Source organism: Saccopteryx leptura, chromosome 3, assembly GCF_036850995.1.
Source record: "Saccopteryx leptura isolate mSacLep1 chromosome 3, mSacLep1_pri_phased_curated, whole genome shotgun sequence".
Lineage (NCBI taxonomy): Eukaryota > Metazoa > Chordata > Mammalia > Chiroptera > Emballonuridae > Saccopteryx > Saccopteryx leptura.
The window spans coordinates 164,297,327-164,318,909 of record NC_089505.1 but is presented as its reverse complement, the minus strand read 5'-3'; the positions used below and the strand labels follow the sequence as shown (position 1 = coordinate 164,318,909).

General features: G+C 37.1%; 1 protein-coding gene across 1 annotated transcript in view; it reads right to left on the bottom strand.

Moving 5' to 3' along the window:
* Positions 1-11,756: 11,756 nt before the first annotated feature.
* Positions 11,757-21,583, bottom strand: part of PKN2 (protein kinase N2) — a 158,142-nt gene continuing 148,315 nt past the window's right edge. The window contains exons 19-22 of the mRNA XM_066376729.1: positions 18,490-18,632; positions 14,132-14,239; positions 13,845-13,925; positions 11,757-13,758 (exon numbers count right to left, since the gene is read on the bottom strand). Coding sequence (XP_066232826.1) covers positions 13,555-13,758; positions 13,845-13,925; positions 14,132-14,239; positions 18,490-18,632 — 536 coding nt within the window. The 3' untranslated portion in view covers positions 11,757-13,554. The remainder of the gene's footprint in view (positions 13,759-13,844; positions 13,926-14,131; positions 14,240-18,489; positions 18,633-21,583) is intronic.

The window sequence follows — 21,583 nt, the reverse complement described above, 5'->3', positions numbered from 1 at the left end:
CAAACCATGGCATCAAATGATCCAGTATCTCATAATATAATGAGTTAAGTTTGTTACCAATAACAAAGATAAAAAATATATTAAACTTATATTAAACTGTTGGAAGACACAAACAACAAATGTGTACCTATATAGATGGTGACATATTGTAAGAAAATGAGTTTTTCAATCTTTCTATGTTCTGGTAAGAAGCCAAAGTTGACCATACTTGCATAACTAAATTGAAAAAATTAAGAAAAATTAGGATTACATGCAATTTTTGCTTTATTTATTTATTTTACAGAGACAGTGAAAGAGTCAGAGAGAGGGGTAGATAGGGACAGACCGACAGGAACGGAGAGAGATGAGAAGCATCAATCATTAGTTTTTCGTTGTGCATTGCGACACCTTAGTTGTTCATTGATTGCTTTCTCATATGTGCCTTGACCGTGGACCTTCAGCAGACCGAGTAACCCCTTGCTCAAGCCAGCGACCTTGGGTCCAAGCTGGTGAGCTTTGCTCAAACCAGATGAGCCTGCACTTAAGCTGGCGACCTTAGGGTCTCAAACCTGGATCCTCCACATCCCAGTCCGATGCTCTATCCATTGTGCCACTGCCTGGTCAGACTTTGCTTTACCTTTTTTTTTTTTTTTTTTACAGAGACAGAGAGTGAGTCAGAGAGATGGATAGACAGGGACAGACAGACAGGAATGAAGAGAGATGAGAAGCATCAATCATTACTTTTTCATTGTGCGTTGCAACACCTTAGTTGTTCATTGATTGCTTTCTCATATGTGCCTTGACCACGGGCCTTCAGCAGACCGAGTTAACCCCTTGCTGGCTTTTTTCCTCAAACTAGATGAGCCCGCACTGAAGCTGGCGACCTCGAGGTCTCGAACCCGGGTCCTCTGCATCCCAGTCCGACGCTCTATCCACTGCGCCACCGCCTGGTCAGGCTTGTTTTACTTTTTAAATGAATTTATTGAATAAGATTAAACTTTAGTTATATGTAGATTCACACAGTGAACTACTCCAAATGCTGCTGAATTATGAGTGTTACTGTATAATTTCTTTTGTCACTGATTGCTTCACAAAAGAAGTGTTTGTAGTTTACAATTACATAAAAACACTAGTACATTAGCCTGATTATTGTTTTTATGACTTTAAGACTCTTGCTGACTATAGCAATGATAATGTGACTACTTTTATATTTTTCAAGCTGATCACATAAATGCATAGGTAACAAAGTCTTGTCTATTTCCTGAACTTTTGCTTATTATGTAAATAGCTTGGCTTCCTTCCTTCCAATGACTAATAATTCTCATGCTGAAATCAACATTGTCATTTTTATTATCTTAGGAACTAAGTCATCTGCTGCAGACCATTCCCATATAAACATGTTATAATTGTGAAACTTTAAATTTCAGATGTTGATAAAGTGATTAAAATTTTTTTTATCTTTTATTTATTTATAGGGGTGGTGGTGAGACAGACAGGAAGGTAGAGAAATGAGAAGCATCAACTCAATAGTGGCACCTTAGTTGTTCATTAATTGCTTTCTCACATGTACCTTGATGGGGGCTGGGGGGCTGCAGTCAAGCCAGTGACCCTTGCTCAAGCCAGTGACCTTGGGCTTCAGGCCATTGACCTTTGGGGTCAAGCCAGTGACCATGGAGTCATGTCTATGACCTCACGCACAAGCGAGCCTGCGCTCAAGCTGGCAACCTTGGGGTTTTGAAGCTGGGTCTTTAGCATCCCAGGCCAACGCTCTGTCCACTGCTCCACTGCCTGGTCAGGCAACTTTAATCTTTTTTTTTTTTTTATAAATAGCAACTTTAATCTTTTAAGAGAGACTTTGTTTTATGATTAGGCCAGAAGCATCATCTGGGAATTTACTAGAAATGCAAATTCTCAGGCCCCACTCTGACCTACTGAATCAGAAACTGGGGGTGAGGCAGATGTACAAGTTCTTAAGTGATCTCACACATGCTAAAGTTTGAGAACTACAAGATTAAAGAAATTTAGTACTGGCTCATTTTGATAGCGAGAAGAGTTAGTACAGCTGTTTGGATGCAGATAGATTTCACAATGGTTGGAGTGAGGTTTTTTTAACAGTTGTACAAAGTAGCAAGAGGGGAACCCTGAGTTGGGAATAAAAGTGATAATGATGGATATGGGAATTTAAGTGGGAAAAAGAAAAAAGAGAAGACTCAAGGGGGGGAAGGGTACATTATTTACTTACTATTAACATAAGGATGAAATCACCACCTAATCTGAAGACCTAAAATATTACCAGTAACTTTTACTTATCAATGTACTCCACCACTACCATCTTCCACCTCCTGATCAGATAACCACTATTTTAATTTGTTCAACCTTCCCCTGCTTAAAAAAATTTAAAAAAAATCAATGTTTCATCACATTGTTTAGTTTGGCTTAAACTTTAAAAAGTGGTTGCTGTAAACAGTCTTCTTCATGAGCTTCTATCACACATTTTGTTCTTTTGTATTGTTTCCTTCAGCTGCAATTATTTTATTGCTTTATATTTCAGTGTAAACACACTAAATTTTAATAAAACTTTCTTTCCCATCATGATTATCTGGGTTGTTTCTAGGCGTTGCTATTATGGGGCTAGAACATTCTCGTTCATAATTCTAGATGCGTATGTATAGTTTCTTTGAGATACAGCACTCAAGTGCAATTGCTGAGTATCAAAGCATGCAAATGTTCAACCTTACAAAGTAACAAATTGTTTTTCCAAAGTGGCTGTATTTTGCACAACCCCACAGCAATTTATAGATCTCATTGTTTCACTCTACCACCACACCACTTGAAATGATCAGAATTTAAAACTTTTGCAAATTTTATCTCAGTATGGTCTTAATTTGTAGTTTCTGATGACTGTTGAGACGGGGCATATTTACTGTTGGTGTGAAATGACTGTTCATATCTTTTGAACTTTTCCATTTTCCTTTTCTTAGTTTCAAAAATTTTAAATATGTATTAGCTAATATTCTTTTACATGTGATATAATCACCCAGTTTGTGTCTTGCCATTTTACTTTATAATGTCTTTTTTTTTTGTATTTTTCTGAAGTTGGAAACGGGGAGGCAGTCAGACAGACTCCCGCATGCGCCCGACCAGGGATCCACCTGGCACGCCCACTAGGGGGCGATGCTCTGCCCATCCGGGGCGTCGCTCTATTGCGACCAGAGCCACTCTAGCACCTGAGGCAGAGGCCATAGAGCCATCCTCAGCGCCCGGGCCATCTTTGCTCCAATAGAGCCTTGGCTGCGGGAGAGGAAGAGACAGAGAGGAAGGAAAGGGGGAGGGGTGGAGAAGCAGATGGGCGCCTCTCCTGTGTGCCCTGGCCGGAAATCGAACCCGGGACTTCCGCACGCCAGGCCAACACTCTAACCACTGAGCCAACTGGCCAGGGCCTATAATGTCTTTTAATAAACATAAGTTCCTAATTTTCATTATTGTTGCATCAAATTTTCTCACATTTTAGTGTTTTCTTCTCTTACATACATATTATATTTTCAATATTTTTCAGTTTTGCTTTTGACATTTACATTTTTAATTCATTTGAAATTTTAATGTATAGTATAAAATGGAAATTTGCCTATTTTGTCCCTTTCCACATGAATAAAAAATTCTCCTAGGTCTCTATGAAACATTTTTTTCTTTCTGTGCTGAACTGTCACTTCCTATATTCTCAAAGTTTCAGATATGCAGAATTCTGTCCCTGGCTCTCTACCATTCCTTTTGTAAAGTGTACCAATTATTACAATAATTCCACATTTTATAATTAATGATATCTCGTAGGACAAATTCCCTCTTTCTTTTTTCCAGAAATCCCTCAACTATTCTTTGATTATTCTTGACCATCTATTTTCTGTATAAACTTTAGAATAAGCTTCTAAAGTGCCGCAAAATAGTACTGGAGCTGCACTGAATCTACAGAGCAATTGAATCTGCAGAACTGACTTAATTCATAAGATGGGGTATTTCTATATTTACTTGGGTCTTTAATGTCTCCCACTAAAGAATAATTTTTACAGATATTGAACATCTTTTGCTAGATTTTTAGGTACATTTTGCTAATACTTTTGAAATACAACTTTTACAACAACATGTATTCAAATTGATGGTATACAGACATGTCACTTATTATCTTCATCTTATAACTAGCATCTTGTGTAAAACATGATTGCTAGCAAATCTTTTTAGTCTTTAGAGCCTTTTTAGTTTCTAGGTAGAGATCACATCTGCAAATAACCATTTAATTTTCTCCTTTTAATCCTATTACTTAGAGTAGAATAGTTCAATGTTGAAAAGTAGTATTGACAGGCATTGAATTGTCACAGGTATCCAAATTTTAAAAGAAAAAAAAGCTTCCAATGTTTCCTCATATGGAATGATGCTAATACTATTTATCAGTTTAAGGAACCCCAATACACAACCCAACCCTAGCTTTTTTTTTTTTTTTTTTTTTTGCATTTTTCTGAAGCTGGAAACAGGGAGAGACAGTCAGACAGACTCCCGCATGCGCCCGACTGGGATCCACCCGGCACGCCCACCAGGGGCGACGCTCTGCCCACCAGGGGGTGATGCTCTGCCCATCCTGGGCGTCGCCATGTTGCGGCCAGAGCCACTCTAGCGCCTGGGGCAGAGGCCACAGAGCCATCCCCAGCGCCCGGGCCATCTTTGCTCCAATGGAGCCTTGGCTGCGGGAGGGGAAGAGAGAGACAGAGAGGAAGGCGCGGCGGAGGGGTGGAGAAGCAAATATGCGCTTCTCCTGTGTGCCCTGGCCGGGAATCGAACCCGGGTCCTCTGCACGCTAGGCCGACGCTCTACCGCTGAGCCAACCGGCCAGGGCCCAACCCTAGCTTTTTAAAAAGCAGGAATGTGTTCAGCTTTTTCTTTTTTTTTTTTTCTTTTTTCCAGTTAGACGCAGGGGTAGGGGGTGGAGACAGCAGTCAGACTCCTGCATGCGCCCGACCAGGATTCACCCGCATGCCCACCAAGGGGCAATGCTCTGCCCATCTGGAGCATCGCTCTGTTGCCATAGAGCTGTCCAGGACAACTTTGCTCCAATGGAATCTTAGCTGCGGGAGGGAAAGAGAGACAGAGAGGAAGGAGAGTGGGAGGAGTGGAGAAGCAGATGGGCGCTTCTCCTGTGTGCCCTGGCCGGGAATCGAACCAGAGACTTCCACACACTGGGCTGACGCTCTACCGCTGAGCCAACTGGACAGGGTCTATGTTCAGCTTTTTAAAAATACACTTTTTCTTCTCTAATCTGATAATGTGGCAAATTACACTTATAGATTTTCTAATATTAAGCTATACTATAATAAGCATTACTAGGATAAGCCCAGTTTACTAATAATGCAGTGTTTTTCATATATCCTTGAATCAGATTTAGTAATATTTTTAGTATTTTTCTATCAATATTCATGAGTGAAATTTGCTGTTAATTTTGTTTTGTTCAATAATGTAAGCAAGTTGAAATCTTCCACCCTAACGAGCACGTTAGTTTCTTTAAGTAGTGCTAACACATCTTTCCTTATGTATTTAGAGATGTACATACTTGGAATTATTATATCATTTTGGCTAACTGAATCTTTTATCATTACATAGAAATATTCTACTCTTGGTGATACTATTTTTTTAAAACATTTTAAAAAGACTTTATTTATTCATTTTAGAGAGGAGAGAAAGGGGTGCTGGGAGAGAAGGGTCCGGGAGGAGCAGGAAGCATCAACTCTCATACGTGCCTTGACCCGGCAAGTCGGCAAGTCCGGAGTTTCAAACCAGTGACCTCAGCATTCCAGGCCTGAAATGTTTTGTTTAATATTAAGAAGCTCAGCCTGACCAGGTGGTGGCGCAGTGGATAGAGCTTCAGACTGGGATGCAGAAGACCCAGGTTCGAGACCCCGAGGTTGCCAGTTTGAGCGCGGGCTCATCTGGCTTGAGCAAAAAGCTCGCCAGCTTGGACCCAAGGTCGCTGGCTCGAACAAGGGGTTATTCAGTCTGCTGAAGGCCCACGGTCAAGGCACATATGAGAAAGCAATCAATGAACAACTAAGGTATCGCAATGCGCAACGAAAAACTAATGATTGATGCTTCTCATCTCTCCGTTCCTGTCTGTCCCTGTCTATCCCTCACTCTGACTCTCTGTCTCTGTAAAAAGAAAAAAAGAAAAAAAGTTCAGCTTGATTTTAGCATTTTGTATCATATTTCTTCTTACTTTCAACCTATTTACTTTTATTTTATTTTATTTATTTTTATTATTATTTTTATTCATTTTAGAGAGGAGAGAGAGAGGGAGAGAGAGAGATAGAGGAGAGAGACACAGGGGGGAGGAGCTGGAAGCATCAACTCCCATATGTGCCTTGACCAGGCAAGCCCAGGGTTTCGAACCAGCGACCTCAGCATTTCCAGGTCGACGCCTTATCCACTGCGCCACCACAGGTCAGGCTATTTACTTTTATTTTAAATGTATCTTTTTGTAAATATAGCAAGATTTTCTTTTTATACCCTGCTTTTAACTAGTGACCTTCCTCCATTTACATTCTATTAACATAACTGAATTTATTTCTACCACCTTAGCATTTGGTTTGGAACGTACAGGCACTACATCCTTTGAGTGAATCTTGACATTTTTTTTTCTTTTCATTTTTCTGAAGCTGGAAACAGGGAGAGACAGTCAGACAGACTCCCACATGCGCCCGACCAGGATCCACCCGGCACGCCCACCATGGGGCGACGCTCTGCCCACCAGGGGGCAATGCTCTGCCCATCCTGGGCGTCGCCATGTTGCGACCAGAGCCACTCTAGTGCCTGACGCAGAGGCCACAGAGCCATCCCCAGCACCCGGGCCATCTTTGCTCCAATGGAGCCTTGGCTGCGGGAGGGGAAGAGAGAGACAGAGAGGAAAGCGCGGCGGAGGGGTGAAGAAGCAGATGGGCGCTTCTCCTGTGTGCCCTGGCCGGGAATCGAACCCGGGTCCTCAGCACACTAGGCCGACGCTCTACCGCTGAGCCAACCGGCCAGGGCGAATCTTGACATTTTACAGTGTACATTTAACTAATCAATACCTCGACACCCCCAAAATACAATAGACATTAGCTATGATCTTCCCTATTTCAATTATTTTACTACTGCTGTCCGGAACAAAATCATCCACCTACTGATTTGGTTTATTGAGTTATCAATGTTTACTACTTTGTTTTTTTAATCTTTTTATTAATTTTAATGCAGTGACATTGATAAATCAGGGTACATATGTTCTGAGAAAACATCTCCAGATTATTTTGACATTTGATTATGCTGCATACCCCTCACCCAAAGTCAAATTGTCTTCTGTCACCTTCTATCTGGTTTTCTTTGTGCCCTTACCTTCCCCCTACCCCCTCCCGCTCCTTCCTCGCCCCCTCCCCACCCCTCTACCCCACCCTGTTACCATCACATTCTTGTCCATGTCTCTGAGTCTCATTTTTATGTTCCATCTATGTATGGGTTCATATAGTTCTTAGTTTTTTCTGATTTACTTACTTCACTCTACATAATGTTATCAAGGTCCATCCATGTTATTGTAAATGACCCAATGTCATCATTTCTTATGGCTTAGTATTCTATAGTATTTATGTACCAAAGCTTTTTAATCCACTCGTCCTCTGATGGACACTTGGGCTGTTTCCAGATCTTCGCTATTGTGAACAATGCTGCTATAAACATGGGGGTGCATTTCTCCTTCTGGAACCCTTTTATGGTGTTCTTGGGGTATATTCCTAAAAGTGGGATGGCTGGGTCAAAAGGCAGTTCGATTTTCAATTTTTTGAGGAATCTCCATACTGTTTTCCACAGTGGCTGCATCAGTCTGCATTCCCACCAGCAGTGTAGGAGGGTTCCCTTTTCTCCACATCCTCGCCAGCATTTATTGTTTTGTTGATGAAAGCCATTCTGACTGGTGTGAGGTGATATCTTGTGGTTTTAATTTGCATTTCTCTAATGATTAGTGATGAGCATTTTTTCATATGCCTATTGGCCATCTTTATGTCCTCTTTGGAGAAGTGTCTATTCATTTCTATTTGCCTATTTTTTGATTGGATTGTCTTTCTGGTGTTGAGATTTACAAATTCTTTATAAATTTTGGTTATTAACCTCTTATCAGACATATTGTCAAATATGTTCTCCCACTGTGTAGTTTGTCTTTTTATTCTGTTCTTATTGTCTTTGGCTGTGCAAAAGCTTTTTAGTTTGATATAGTCCCATTTGTTTATCCTGTCTTTTATTTCCCTTGCCCGTGGAGATAAATCAGCAAATATATCACTGCGAGAGATGTCAGAGAGCTTACTGCCTATGTTTTCTTCTAAGATGCTTATGGTTTCACGCCTTACATTTAAGTCTTTTATCCATTTTGAGTTTATTTTTGTGGTGTGAGTTGGTGGGCTAGTTTCATTTTTTTGCAGGCTGCTGTCCAATTTTCCCATTTGTTGAAGAGGCTGTCTTTACTCCATTGTATGCCCTTACCTCCTTTGTCAAATATCAGTTGTCCATAAGAGCTGTGGGTTTATTTCTGGGTTCTCCGTTCTGTTCCATTGATCTATGTGCCTGTTCTTTTTTTTTATGTGCCTGTTCTTATGCCAGTACCAGGCTGTTTTGAGTACAATGGCCTTGTAGTATAGCTTGATATCAGGAAGTGTGATAAGTGTGATAGCTCCCCCTTTATTCTTCTTTTTTAAGATTGCTGAGGCTATTCATGTTCTCTTTTGCTTCCATATAAATTTTTGGAATATGTGATCTATATCTTTAAAGTATGTCATTGGTATTTTAATTGGTATTTACTACTTTATTTGTTCACAAGCCCTTTTGTTATCTTCGATTATCATTCTGGATCATTTTTCTTCTTGTTGAAGCACTTCCTTTAGAGTAGAAACCTTGATTGATAATAAACTCTCCTTTTAAAAAATGTTATTTGCTCTCATTCTTAAAAACTTTTTACTTTCTACCTACACAATTCCAGGTTGACATTCCACTGCTTCCACTGTAGCTATTGAGAAATCAGTTGTTTGTCTTTCTCTTATAGACAACTAGTTCTTTCTCTCCATTAGTTCCAAGATGATGTGTTAGGTGGTCTGCAGTTTTACTACAATGGTTCTATGCATAAATTTATATTTATCCTATCTATATAGAGACTATTGTACTTCTTGAATATTTTTCATCTCTGGCCGATTTTCAGCCATTATCTTTCTAAAGATTGCCTCTTCCATTCTTCCCTCATAGGCCTTGCTACTAGCTTTCAAATGTCTTAATCTTCCTTTCATATTTTCCAATTCCTTACCTTTTAGTTGATATGGGATTGATTATACTGTACAGATATGTTTTCTAGTTCTCCAGTTTCCTCTTCAGCTATATAATCTGCTAATTCTTCCACTGTTTCAAATTTGATCAATTATATTTTTCATTTTAAATTTTAAAAATGTTAATTTCTTTAAAATTTCATTTTACACATTTATCCTAGTAATTTTAGGTATATAAATACAGTAGTACCTTGAGTTACAAATTTAATTTGTTCTGTAACCGAGCTCATAATCAGTCAACTCGTATATCACGATACTGGACCTGTGCGCCAATGCGCCAACTAGCGGCAGCTTCCCGAATCACGACTTGTATCTCGAAATTTTGCTCGGATCTCGAACAAAAATACTGACCGAGTTGCAGCTCATATCTTAAAAAAATTCTACGTTGGTCTGTTTGTATCTCAAGGTACCACAGTATTTTATATATAACTATTTTATATAATGTATCTGAACTATTCTAGTATTTAAAATCTTTTAGGGACATCTACATTTACTATTTTTGTTGGCTCTCATTCAAGTTAGCTTGCTGCCTCTCCTGTGTTTGGTGATCTTTGACAATGTATCACTTAACTTCATTTTGTAAAAGGCTTTGTTCCCATCCTGGAGAAGCTTTCCTTCAGAAAGTATCTGATTCTGCTGGGGAAACAGTGACTTGCAAACTAGAACTTGAGGATTTTAGCACAAAACATAAATTCTGCAGTTGTGAGGTTATCCTCATAATGGTATTGCTAGAGGAATGTATCCTTGGCAACCCTGCTTCTTTTGGGTGTTGGCATTTCCTAAGCCATCTCCCTGACATTCTGGCTTTTACCCTCTCCCACTTCCTACTTCTTTGGCCTATTGTGTGGCCTCTTCTTCCAGTGCCAGCCTCTGAGGAGTCTCTCTTTTGTGCTTGGGCACTCCTTCACTCTTGGTGCTGAAACCTTAGCTTGCCCACATTCATGCTCATGTCTGCTGTTTTTGGGGGGAAGGCTGCCAGAGACCACTCCTACCATCAATGAGACAAGAAGTTCCTTAGATTATAGAGGTTTTGGAGCTTCTACTTAGTCATAATACAAGAAGTAGAAATTATGCAAGATTTTTCACACTTAGAAGTTATTTTAAAGCTTGCTATTAATATATGTATATAATCATATACATATTTTTATATACACACATACACACACACAGTTAATAACTTAAACACTAAACCTCAAAATACAGCTAGAAGGTAAATAAGAATTCTAAATTAAGATTATGAGCCATGGATCGGCATTTGTTCCTTTGGGTTTCTCATACTCACCGTAAGTTTTTTGGGAAGATCAGCAGAACCTGCAAAAATTTTGTGAGATTTGAATCTATAATGCAGCATTCACCTAGTCACATATAATAACAATTTCCATTATGACCCCAATTTGTGTTATGGGACTAGCATGAATCACTTTATATTTCTAAAATACTTCATTTCTATTTTTTGAATGATTATATAATGTCTAGTATTCTGTTTACATTTATCTATTTCCAGAAAGAACAAGAGTTAACCTCAAACAAGAAAAAAATACATTTAATTCGGTGCTTGCAATTTAGCATTAATGCATGCTGTTCTTTATTTGTCAAGACGGATGTGTTTCTGCCACCTTTCTATCCTCAGGGTCAAGCACACAGAAAGCATTCCATCAATATCCACTGAATAAAAGATGCTACCTTATACCCAATGGAGAGAACAACTTGCTGTGAATCTTCATGATTTTGCCCTTTCCCAGAACAAAAAGTACCTGCAGGAAGGCTAACAAAAGTTAAGTCTTTGAGCTCTTGAATATGGTAAAGGTAATGCATATTTTGACCCACAGAGTTCCCCAAAAGGAATAATACTTAAAACCAAAGTTACAAATTACAATCTATTTAAACTTTAATTTGTGCATTTGTGGTATTTATGACTGCAAAACACTTTTTTTCTTAGAATGACATAGGTAAAGGCACATTTCATTTGAATGCATAGTGTACCATTCTAAAATATCCTAATTTTCCCACAAAGTGCTTGAGCAGTCATTTACACATACAGTAATAGCAAAATATATTTACACTCTAGAGTTTAAAATTTTTAAATCTGACTAAAATATATTTTTAAAACTACAGAAAAAAATTAGTGCTTTTTTCAGCTTAATTGTGTGAATATACCCTGCCCTATAATTTTTTTTAGTGATTGGCTTCAATTAAAAAAAAATTCTGTACACTGTGTAGTTACAAAAATGTTATGTCAGTTTTTAATGCTCAAAGCCTATTTTAGATATTGCTTTTTATGCATATTTGAGAACCAGAAAAGGTGAACAGACTGTACCTCAAAAGTATTTAGTGTTCTTTTTTTAATGTTGTGTTAATACTGTTTAAATTAAAGCCAGCTAAGATCCTCTACTGTTTTTTTACCAAAAGTTAACTGGCATTTAAAAAAACTTGAAACAACATATTGCTCCTTCAAGATTATCTCCCAAAAGATCTTGGGTAACAATCAATATAAAAGGAAATATGAGTTATCTCTGAACAATTTTAATTGTTCTTGAGTACAAGAAAAACATGCCAACAAACCCTGGCAAGGCTAAAGAGTATTTATAAATGTTTTTAGCTCATCTCTCTATAAACAAGTGTGCTTTCATGTTTCTCATGATTTAAACTTAAACAATTTTTAAGACATGAGATCACTGTGATTAAATGGTTAATTCAATATCTTTAGTTAACAACTTGCTATTCCTGAGGTAATGATGACCCTAATACGCTAAGCACAGAATCAAAAATGTTGTTATTGAATTAAGGAAAAACAATGAAGTCATGAACTAGAAGGGAAAAACAAAACAAATAGAAAAACCCAAAAAACTCCAGGCAAGTGGAAAAGTCATGGCTTACAAAAAGACTTTCCTGTAAGAGCATTAAAAAAAGCCACAAAAGGATCCTCTGATAGTTGTAAAAAGTACTTGATCAATTATTTTTGAGACTTTTGAGGTACAGCTTTAGTGTTATAATAATTTTTATAAAATATAGACTGTTTTATCAAAAATATTTATACATTCTGTTACAATATATTGCTTTTGCCCTTAGTAACTGCCAATATAAAATCTGGATCCAGTGGCCTACAATGTACAAATGCACTTAACATCCATGCTGGAGTCTGAGGTGTCTGCTTGGCCACTGTACAAAGTGATGAAGTGGTGAAATTAAATAATAACCTACAACACAGAATACATTACAACTTGCACATATACATGTTCACAGCATGTATACCATAATAACCCTATGTGTGAACAAAGATATAGTTCCCTTCTACAGTAGACACAAGAACAAGATGAACTACGTTGACAAATGTACAATGAATATCAAAAAGAGCAGTAATCAGTTCACAAATTTTGGAATAAGGTATGACTGAGCATACTGACTGTCTAGACTTTGGGAATGCTTACAGGTAACACAGTATCTTGGTTCAAGCTAATCAGAAGTTCTCATTCTTAAAATATTGAGTAAATGCTGATGTTTAGTTGTTCCTGTTCATTTCACCATGGTTTAATAAACAAAAAACTGTTTGGCAAGTAGCTCTGTTGGAAAGCTATGAGGTTCTGTTACATGGTTGGTAAAGATAAGGCAATAAGAATTTTCTCCTAATAAATATAAAAAATTTATAAAACAAGATATCAGTTCATTTCATTAAAAAAAGCCTAAATATGTGCACAAACTACCACTACTTTTTTTGATATTAGAGTAATTTCGTTAAAAAAATAAGAGTGTTTGCCTTATTCAAACAGAATCATTCTATGCGTGAATAGCAATAGCATCCCAAGCCCTTTTATTCTTCTAAAAAATAGAGCTAAGTGAAGTTAACTGATTCATTTCCTTCCACTTAAGGCAGGCATGTGGCAACACTAGAGACTACAGAAGAGTGTTCTTTTTCCTTTTTTTTTTTAAGATTATTGATCCAAAAGTACTCATTTGTGATAGACTTTCACAGCTGATATTCATTCAGCTTAAACTCCATGAAACTGTTTCCAGTGCTCAGATTTATGTTGAAAATACATCAAGAAGCTACTTTTCAAGAAGGTTAAACTAGAAGTACTTTAAAACAAATCTTCATGTGTTTAAAAAAACAAACTCAGAAGCTACTGGTGGCACAGAGAGCAAATGAAGGGCTGCTATTTTAAGAGGTCATCTTGCAGTCAGTCTGCTTGGATTCACAGTGTCTAGGAACTTAACACCAATCAGCAATGTAGTCAAAATCTCTGAACATTTCTTGTTCCTCTTCTGAAAGTATCCTTGGTTCTCGAGGTGGAGTCAGAATAGGTGCTTCTGAGGTAAATTCATCATCAAAATTACTAACATCTTCCCGTCCTCTAATGGTAGGTACAAAGGGCGGCTTTACTTTTTTGTCCATCAGGGCACTCCAATCAATTAGCTGGATTACAAAATAAAAAATGACCAGTTTAATTTCCTACTCCTGATTGCTACAGTTTCAGGAACAATTCAAACTTTCATACTTACTCGGAAAAATGGGTGCTTTTTTACGTCCTCTGCATCTTTCTCACCAGCTCCAAGGCGCCTCTCTGGATTTCTCCTCAGTAGCTAACATGACATTAAGAAAAATGTTAAAATAAAACCAGTGACTTCACTGACACAGAATCTCATAATATGTAAAGATTTTGATCTATTTTGGTATGTGTGTTGTCTAAATCATGCATCTATGAAGTAAAAAACAATTTCTAGAGTTCTACTGGGAAATGTCCTTCAATATAATAAATTTAAGTAGTTTATAAACCATTAATTCTTACCCTTCTCATTATTGAAATGGCTTCTGTAGATAAGAACCTTGGATACCTTACTTCATCATTTACAATACTGTCAAAAACCTCCTCTTCATCATCACCAGGAAAGGGAGACTAGAAGAAATATCTTTCAGTTAAGACAAAATAATTTTCAGTACAGTAAAATCTTACCACCTATCCAAAGAACAATTGAGAACCAGGTAGTGAAAAAAATAAATAAACAAATATCCCACTAAAACATCACACAAACAAGGACAAGGAGCCACAACAGATACCTATCTATTGCCTAAAGGATATACCATATACTCTTATTGAAATCTTCCTTAAATTTATTTCATAGACCTTAACAAATCTGGTCAAATTTTATCATTTTTCATTTCACTCATTTTATTTTATTCATTTATCTGGCCAGACAGTAAGTAATTTAAGTATTTACAAGATAGTGGGAAATATTTAGATAATAGACACACTCTTGAAGAAGCTCAATGTTGTGGAAAGAAGAAAATAGGTAAGGTGAACATGGTAATAAGTGTTACTACAGAGAAAAGCAGTTTGTAGAAATAGATCAGATATAGGTATACTTTGATTTTCACTACCAATAGTAAATTAATCGTCACAAAACACAACTAGAAATTTTGCAGGAATCATAAGTGTACTAAGCAGGATCTGCCAACAAAAATAAATCTAAAAGAACTCTAAAACCGCATCTTTCCAGTCTGATCAGGTGGTGGCACAGTGGACAGTGTCGGACTGGGATGCGGAGGACTAAGGTTCAAAACTCCGAGGTCACTGGCTTGAGCGTGGGGTCACTCGCTCAGCTGTAGCCCCTTGGTCAAGGCACATATGAGAAAGTAATCAATGAACAACTAAGGAGCCACAACGAAGAATTGATGCTTCTCATCTGTCTCCCTTCCTGTCTGTCTGTTCCTATCTGTCCTTCTCTCTCTGTTAAAAAAACAAACAAAACAAAACACGCCCCCCCCCATATTTCCAGGCATATACACAATAGGTCTTGGGACATTTCAGTAGGCATCAAAGTATTAAAATTATTAGTCATGACAATAATAACTGAGTCATAAAAAATAGTTAAATTACATTCAGTATAACAATCTGATATACAAAGGGATAAACTCTCAACCATGTTGAAAATGTGACTATAAAAGATGGCTTATTACCTCAAAATTTCAGAATGCTTGCTTCCTACAACATTCTAAAGAGTAAAAAACAAGCAGGAAGTAGTATCAATGGAAAGAAAGGGATCTTTGACTTGAAGATTCTGTGAAAATAAATTCAGGACCCAACTTACTAAAGCTGAGCTGCCCAACCTATTGCTCATATCTAAGATATATTTCAAACTTTTCAGTTATCAAAACTTTCTTCATTCACTCAGCTAAAATACATGAGTCAAATGCCTACTATGTGGGACAATATAAAGTTTTTCTGGAATCAAGGTAAGTCAGAAAAAAATAATTTCACAAAGACTCTCCATTAGAATATCAAGTGGTAATATGAAACATTTTTGTTTCTTATTTGATCAGTCAATTCTGTGTTTAAACTGTCACTCTATAAGTCTCTAAATAGCAAAGATCTACCTCTATATTCATTAAAATGTTAAAGTTCCTGTTTCTGCAAATAGATTATAAGCTAAAAACAAAACAATAACAAATGTGTTTTAAACACATATAAAAATCCAAGTCTGTCCAGATGCCAAGCATCTACCCGGTCTCTCAGGTGACTTCTCTGACGCCGCCTTTGGCGCAGGGAAAGGAGACCTGGCACACCATTTACTCCTGGAGTCTTTCCAGTCCTCAGTTCTACAAATAAAAATTTCAAATATCAACTTGAATATGCATGATATATCCAGTATGTTTTCAATTATTTGTAATAATAGAGAAATTAGACATAAACTTTAGCCAAACCTCACTTTTATCATAGGTAAAAAAGGCATTGCTAAAATTTCACCAGTGCTATAAAATTATAAAGTATACTGATGAGTTTTAGGATTAGTTCTTTTCATTTAATTAAATCTCATAGTAATAGAATGCTACATTTAAAAAACAAAGCAACAAAAATGTTACTTCTTAAAAGGAATTTAAAGTATGCCAGAGTTTATAGAAACAACTATTATAAGTACTTCTGGCATGCTTAGAGAGTAAAGACCACCATGGATTAAGGAGAAAAATACATCTTTCAATCCTAAAACATAACACAGGCCCTGGCCGGTTGGCTCAGTGGTAGAGTGTCGGCCTGGCGTGCAGAAGTCCCAGGTTCGATTCCCGGCCAGGGCACACAGGAGAGGCACCCATCTGCTTCTCCATCCCTCCCCCTCTCCTTCCTGTCTCTCTCTTCCCCTCCCGCAGCCGAGGCTCCACTGGAGCAAAAAGATGGCCCGGGCGCTGGGGATGGCTCCTTGGCCTCTGCCCCAGGCGCGAGAGTGGCTCTGGTCGCAACAGAGCGAGGCCCCGGATGGGCAGAGCATCGCCCCCTGGTGGGCGTGCCGGGTGGATCCCGGTTGGGCGCATGAGGGAGTCTGTCTGACTGCCTCCCGTTTCCAGCTTCAGAAAAATACAAAAAAAACCCAAAACAAAACCATAACACAGCATCTTTTCTACACAGAGGTAAAACAATTCAGTTCCAGGCTATTGGTCTTAAGGTTGGATGGATTCAATGTTATATTCTGGAAGTAGCAAAGAACAAGTTTAGGAACAGGTTCTGAAGCTAGACAGTCAGGTTTAAAATACAAGTTCCACCAAATGACAGCTGTGTGACTAAACCTCTTTTTGTCTCTATTTATACATTTGAAAAATTTTAAGATAAGTATTGAGCTTATTAAAGGTCATTGAAAAATTAAATGAGCTAACATTTATAAAGCAAACAGAATAGTGCTCAGTACATGATAAACATTTTAAATGATTTTTATTTATTAATTTTAAAGAGAGAGAGAGAGAGAAGGGGGGAGGAGCAGGAAGCATCAATTCCCATATGTGCCTTGACCAGGCAAGCCCAGGGTGTTGAACCAGCAACCTCAGCGTTCCAGGTCCACGCTTGATCCACTGGGCCACCACAGGTCACGCCATGATAAACATTTTAATTAGCCATTTCTCTTCTACCTTTTCTAAGTATTCACTACATTCTGACTTCCAAATGGGGCTGCTGTTTGGATGAACAAAAATCACTTACTTGTTCTTCTGGGGTAAGTGCTATCATGTGACAATCACACAGCAAAATTTTAGAAATTTATGAAGTTCAATAATTTGGGCATTCAGTCATTCAGCTACTAGTTTATTCATGCCAAGAATGTACAAGACAGGTTGTTGGCACTAGGGAAACTATAGAACAAAGAACCAACGCCATAAGATAATTTTTTTTGTATCTCATGATCACCAAATCCCTCTAAATAGTTTTCAATTACTTGCCTAAATAAATATTGACTCTTTCCTATTCCAACCTAATTTATCACGGCTAACAATTTATAAAAAAATAGATTAGCCTCTTATTACTACTTTACTTACTAGATATCATTCACTATTTGCAAAGTGGTGGAAATTTCTGTGTACAACTAAGTTATCCCTAGAAATTTATTTTAAGTTAATCTAAAGAAAAGAGTAAAAACAAAAAAGTTAATCTTTCCAATTCTTTTTTTTTGTGTGTGTGACAGAGACACAGAGAGACAGAGAGAGGGACAGATAGGAATAGAAAGACTGGGAGAGAGGTGGAAAGATGAGAAGCATTAATTCTTTGTTGTGGCACCTCAGTTGTTCATTGATTGCTTTCTCATATGTGCCTTGACCGGGGGGCTACAGTAGACCGAGTAACCCCTTGCCCGAGCCAGCGACCTTGTGCTCAAGCTGGTGAGCCTTGCTCAAACCATATGAGCCTGTGCTCAAGCAGGTGACCTTGGGGCTTCGAACCTGGGTCCTCCGCATCCCAGTCTGATGCTCTATCCACTGCGCCACCGCCTGGTCAGGCAATCTTTCCAATTCCGCTGTACTGTTTTTGAAAGTAACATTTATTTTTGACTAAGGTATAGCTGACTTTTCTTTATAGGTAAAGAAAACATTCTTTTCATTAGTTTTCCTGTTACTCTATTTTCTATGAAATGATCAGTTATATAATTATATCTTGGAATTATAAAACCATAGCAATATCAAAATATACAAAACTATTTTTGAAACACTGGTAACACATTCCACAGATAATACAAAAATCTAAAAAGATAGTGAAGGTCATATAGAACCATAGGTATATTCTAAATATTTATAAAACTTAAGTTCCACTTATGTAGGAGACATATTAAGTGGTTTTATAAATGACATGCCTTGTTCTTTCAATCATTTTTTTCTCTTTTCTTTCTGACTGCTTACCTCTCCAACAAGCATTTCATATATAAGTACACCAAGGCCCCACCAATCCACAGCCCTTGTATAGGATGTTTCTGTTAATACTTCTGGGGCAAGAAATTCAGGAGTGCCACAAAAAGTGCTTGTTCTATCTCCATAGCCCATTCCTGAAAAATGTAAAAATTTAAATATTTGTTAGCAAAGAAAAATAAACAGTGTGTCCGTAAAGTCATGGTGCACTTTTGACTGGTCACAAGAAAGCAACAAAAGATGATAGAAATGTGAAATCTGTACCAAATAAAAGGAAAACCCTCCCAGTTTCTGCAGGATGATGTGGCAGTATGTGCGCATGAGCAGATGATGATGTAACACCGTGTATACAGTGGAGCAGCCCACGGCCATGCCAGTCAAGATGTGGATGGTACAGAGCAAAGTTCAGTGTGTTCTGTGGCTCGCTAAATTCGAATCCGTGACCAAAGTGCAACGTGAGTATCGGCGCGTTTATAACGAAGCGCCACCACAAAGGAATAACATTACTCGGTGGGATAAGCAGTTGAGGGAAACCGGCAGTTTGGTGGAGAAACCCCGTTCTGGTAGGCCATCAGTCAGTGACGAGTCTGTAGAGGCTATCTGGGATAGCTACCTAAGGAGCCCTAAAAAATCTGTGCATGAGCCCACATTGAACTGCACTGAATAGGTATGAAACTGGGAGAGTTTTCCTTTTATTTAGTGCAGATCTCACATTTCTATCGTCTTTTGTTGCTTTCCTGTGACCGGTGAAAAGTGCATCATGACTTTACGGACACACTGTAGTCTAAGAATCAAAAGATACCCTTAAAGAAGCAAAATTAAAGTTGGACATTAGTACATGGTCACCAAACTCAAGATATATGATACCAAAGGCTTTTAAAGATTTTAAAAATTGGTATAGAGAAAACTGTGCAATAACAACTTTATTATTTAATAGGTAAAAATAAATAACTTTCATACTTTATTTACTTATTTTCTCTTGTCATTACAAGTGATGCTAAAAAGTTATAAAAGGAATCGTAAGCTTCAATTTCACCTTTTCAATTCAATTTTCTTTTTTATAGATTTTATTTATTGATTCTGAGAAAGAGAGAGAAGGGAGAGCAAGAAGCATTAATTCATAGTAGATGCTTCCTGTATATATGTGCCTTGACCTGGCAAGCCCAGGTTTCGAACTAGTGACCTCAGTATTCCAGGTCGACATTCTATCTACTGCACCAACACAGGTCAAGCCTCAATTCAATCTTTTTAGTAGGCTTATTTGCTTCATTATAAAATAACATTAAGTATTGTTTGGAAAATATACAAAGCAAACCCTTGGAAAATCAAGAGTTCACCAAACATGAGTTATGTAACATAGAGATATGGTATTAATATTTTTTGCTAACTAGTTTTAAAATACATGTTCCTCATAGTTTAGTTAATTAAATATACATTCTACATATTGAAGATAAGGTCTCAATGTATTTTAACCCTTTGAGTAGTGAGCATTTTTCATGCTCGCTGACCCTGGGGAGTTTTTTTCAAAAACTGAATTTAGTTGGTTTTACTAACTTAAAATCATGTTTGTTTGATAACCAATTTATGGAAACAATAAAAATACACATTTGCTTTTTTTTTAATGCTGCCTTACGCATTTTTTAAATAAAAATTTTTGTTACGATCATACTCTGGGTGGTCAGGAGGCACGAGGATGGACATGAATGTTCGTACTACTCAAAGGGTTAGTGTTAAAAGCTCGTAAGCTTCTTCTTATGAAAGCAATTGAAAGAAAAGACCTCTAGTCTAATATAAAAGGCATGCTTTATAATGACTGAAATAGCAAACAAATTTGTAATTCTACAGACCAAGACTTGAATGGCATAAATAGATTAGCACGTTAGGGTGGGAGAATTTTATTTTTTGGCAAAAATTTTTTAACATTGGTTATATATTATTTTCCTCAATAAAATATTACTAGTAAAAAGAATTGATTTATTATCTATGTAAGTTCTACATAGTTCTTTTAAATGCCTTGACCAATATTAGAAAAAAGTTAACAAAGATAGAAACAGAACTAATTTCTTAATTTTTATTCTGTGCCATAATATCATAACTAGAACATATTACCTATGTCATATTTTTAGGATAAAACTACTCTAATTTTTTTCCTTTAGTTTTAAAATAATAATATTATAACTCTGTGATATCTTAATGTAATGATATACCATGCCACTTATAATAATACAGTTATCATATTTCATTCACTCTGATAAATTTTCTTGTCCTGATACTTTAAAAGGAAGTTGAAAGTAGGCCCAACTCTCTAAGACTTCACACTGGTAAAACTCCATCTAAGTACTGTATTTCCCCACGTATAAGACATTCCCATGTATAAGTTGCACCTTAATTTTGAGGCCTGAAATTTGAAAAAAAAAAGTATTACATAAAGTTATTGAACTCAAGTTTTATTCATCATAAAATTCATGCAACTCCTCAACAAGCATGAAAAAGTGGGAAATGCAAGTAAAAAAATCTACAACCACTGTATAAGATGCACCCAGCTTTTACAACTCAAATTTTTCGGAAAGGGGTGCATCTTACATTACACATGGGGAAATACGGTAGTTAATTTAACATCAGGCTCTGGAGTCATAAGGATCTGGGTTTAAATACCAGCTTTGCCATTTATTAGCCATATGAACATGGGAAAACTGTCTTACCTCAAAACCTAGTTTCCTCATCTGTGTTACCTACCTTCATAATATTGTTACAATTTAAATGAATATGCAGCATATGAATCATTAAGCAAATTGCTTGGCACACAGTGCTCAAAAATTGCTAGTTATTATTACTATAACGTACTATGTATATTTTTATAATAATGAAGAAATATACATTTAGTCTGGGTATTGAATACATAGTTTCTGAGTACCTATTATATTCTAGGCATCTATGCTAAGTGGTGGGAAAATAAAAATGAGAGTAAGACACAATTCTTGTCTTTAAGAAGCTTACAGGAAACTGGAGGAAAACAATACATATTGAAAATGTTATAATATTGTAAAAGAAAGATATTCTAGAAACACTTAAAAGAATGACTCTTAAA